Source organism: Puntigrus tetrazona, chromosome 20, assembly GCF_018831695.1.
Source record: "Puntigrus tetrazona isolate hp1 chromosome 20, ASM1883169v1, whole genome shotgun sequence".
NCBI classification, from domain to species: Eukaryota; Metazoa; Chordata; class Actinopteri; order Cypriniformes; family Cyprinidae; genus Puntigrus; species Puntigrus tetrazona.
In genome coordinates this window covers 5,693,692-5,696,900 of record NC_056718.1, presented here as the reverse complement: position 1 = coordinate 5,696,900, position 3,209 = coordinate 5,693,692, and the positions used below count along the sequence as shown (strand labels likewise).

General features: G+C 42.0%; 1 protein-coding gene across 1 annotated transcript in view; it reads left to right on the top strand.

Moving 5' to 3' along the window:
* Positions 1-6: 6 nt before the first annotated feature.
* Positions 7-3,209, top strand: part of LOC122324836 (glutamic acid-rich protein-like) — a 7,512-nt gene continuing 4,309 nt past the window's right edge. Inside the window, exons 1-3 of the mRNA XM_043219523.1 lie at positions 7-592; positions 818-1,697; positions 2,905-3,006. Coding sequence (XP_043075458.1) covers positions 23-592; positions 818-1,697; positions 2,905-3,006 — 1,552 coding nt within the window. The 5' untranslated portion in view covers positions 7-22. The remainder of the gene's footprint in view (positions 593-817; positions 1,698-2,904; positions 3,007-3,209) is intronic.

Here is a 3,209-nt window from a genome sequence, read left to right as displayed (position 1 = left end):
TGCAGAGATACGGGCCAAGGAGATGTTAGAAGAGGAAGGGGAGTATGAGGAGGAGGAGGAGGAGGAGGACGAGGATGAGGAAGATGAGGGGCTTGCTGAAGAAGAGGAGGAAGAAGATGAAGAGGAGGAAGAGGATGAAGAAGAGATCGAGGAAGAGGAGGAAGAAGATGAAGAAGAGGAAGAAGATGAGATCATGGAGGAGGACGACGAGGATGAAGTAGAAGAAGAAGAAGAAGAAGAAGAAGAAGAAGAAGAAGAAGAAGAAGAGGAGATCAAGGAAGAGGAGGAGGAAGAGGATGAATTAGAACAAGAAGAAGAAGAGGAGATCAAGGATGAGGAGGAAGAGGATGAAGTAGAAGAAGAGGGGGGTGAACAAGAAGAGGAGGAGGAATTAGCAGAGGAAGAGAAAGAGGAGCCAGAAGCTGAGGAGGAAGAGGAGGAGGAAGCAGCAGCAGCAAAGGAAGCTGTGGACGAGGAGGGAAAAGAAGAGGAGGCTGAAGAAAAGGAGAAAGAAGAAGGTGCAGCTGATGCTGATGCTGATGCTGAGGAAGAAGCAGAAGATGAAAAGGAAGCGTCAGTAGCTGTGGAAAAANCTGTGGAAGAGAAGAAAAAAGAAGAAGAGGCTGAAGAAACAGAGAAAGAGGAGCCAGAAGCTGAGGAGGAAGAGGAGGAGGAAGCAGCAGCAGCAAAGGAAGCTGTGGACGAGGAGGGAAAAGAAGAGGAGGCTGAAGAAAAGGAGAAAGAAGAAGGTGCAGCTGATGCTGATGCTGAGGAAGAAGCAGAAGATGAAAAGGAAGCGTCAGTAGCTGTGGAAAAAGGTAAGGAGGAAGAGGGAGCTGAAGAGGAAGAGGAACACAAAGAGGAAACTGCTCCTGCTCCTGCTGTTGAAAAGGAAGATACGTCTATTCTTGAACCTGAAGAACAAGTCACTTCTAAAGAATCTGAAGCGGTTGATGAGGTGGAGGAAGAGGACAAAACTGATGTAGACAAAGAACCACCCGAGGATGAAGAGAAAAAAGAAGATATTCCTGCTGATGATAAAGAGAAAAAAGAAGCAGTAGGTGATGCTGACATTACTGATGATGACCAAAAAGATGACCAAAGTGAGGAGAAAGATGATGACGATGAGGTCGAAGATGCTGATATTGCCATTGCTCTTGGTATTATAGCTGATGCTGGTGCTACAGTAACTGATGCTGAAGCCCAAGAAACTGGTGAGGAACCTTTGCTTCTTAAAGCTGACGGTGATTCAGAGCTATTAACAACCATAGAGGAGAGTGCTGCTAAAGCTGATGATGCAGTAGCTGATTTAGCTGACTCACAAGATGGCTTAGCCGCTACTGATATGCCATATGATGACCATGATGATAAGGTAGCAAAAGAGCTCGCTGATGATCGTGGTGAGGTTACAGAAGACAGTCTTAAAGATGAGACTGGTGCTGAACTGAAAGACGCCGACTCTGAAAAAGATATAACAAGTGAGGATGTTATTGAGGAGCCTGAGCTAGCTGATGATGTTGCAGATAAGGAGGAGCAGGAGGAAGAGGGAAAAGAGGAGGGAGAGGAACAGATAAGGGGTGAGGATGAGGAAGATGATGATGATATTATAGTAACAACACCTGTAGTTAGTTCCAAACCAGGTGGAGATGAGACAGGCGTGGTGGCTGATGAAGATGATGGCTCTTCACTTGAGAAAGGTACCAAGATTATTTGGGTTGTTTTATTAAATCAATCATTCTTTCTAGTAATTCAAAAACATACGACGCAACCAATGCAATCTGATTCACAAGAGTATTACATGAAATCTTTTTGGTGAATTTATTGTTTTTTTATTAGCATTATATCAAATTATTATATACTGTTAACGCATTCTGCTTGTTTGCATTTTATTAAACATTTAAGCCATTTATTGTATTTTATTCATGTGTTCGTTTGTTCCTTAAAAGTACTGAATGAACAGGAACTGTTAAGAAACCATATAAGAATTGAAAGATGGAATCCTTTAACTGTTTTATCAGCCTGTAACTTAATTCTGAAGACTTTATTAAAACTTGAATGTATACCGCCTGCAGGTTTTCGAGATTTTAACCGAACACTTCAATCGTTTAGACATTGCCATCACACAAAAATAGTTTAGTCGAAGTTTGCTACTATACATATCCAAATGTGCTGGTAGGAAAGGAGTCCATTTGAGTTTGTGATTGAAGTCTAATTCATGCTGGGTGGATCAAAGAACAGCAGCTGGTGCATTGCTGCTCAGCTGCCAGTGAAACGGTTAGAATCCATGAGAGACTGCTTTCAAGTCAGCTGTCACCAAACACTTGTCTCCAAAGGGGTCATTCAAGGTCATCAAAGTTCTGGATGATCAAGAAAAACACTGGGTTTGCACTTGCAAATGAGGGAAGAGCAAAATAGGTTACTGAGGCTAGAATGAGCAAATGTAGAAATATTTCTCATAATCATTGTCATAGTAGCAGCAGCAGCACATAATGCTGGTAGGTTTTACGTATACTGCTTAAACCGTTTGCTTTTCACTAATAGGGCAGCTTGAGTTTACCTTGCTAACTTAATTTAGCCGACTTGCTAATTCACTTTGCGCAAGGCTAAACCACCTGTTCCAGCTCCTAACTCACCGCCGATGTTGCTAATGAAGTCTGAAGGATCAGTCTCAACACAGTAATTGAAAATTGTAAGTTCTGCATGTAAATTAAACCTGATTATATCTCTTTGTCAAACGCTAATGCAATCTAGCCACCAACAAAGGGAAAATTTTAGCTCCTGCCAAAATCGTTTTGTTCAAAAATAACAGGTCAAAGGAAGAAAACCATTTAGAACAAAATCGCGAAGACTTCTTATGATCTATTAACCGAGCCTTATAAATATGTTTGTTTTTTTTATGCAAAGACATAACAACCCTGAAACAAGAAGAGAAAGATGATAAGGATGAAAGCGCAGGCGAAGAGGAAACTGCCGAAAAAGCTCCAGAACCAGAACCGGTCCCTAAAGGTACAGCAACAAACACAGCAACAGTTTGCTTGCATTAAAATGAACCAGAATTAAAATGAGAAAATTATTCCAACACTACTGAACTGCAAGGTTATTGAGTGGTGTTCTACAACAAGCCTGATGGTGGTGGATGCGGGAGAAGAGGGTGTGTGTGTGTGTGTGTGTGTGTGTGTGTGTGTGTGAGAGAGAGAGAGAGAGAGGAT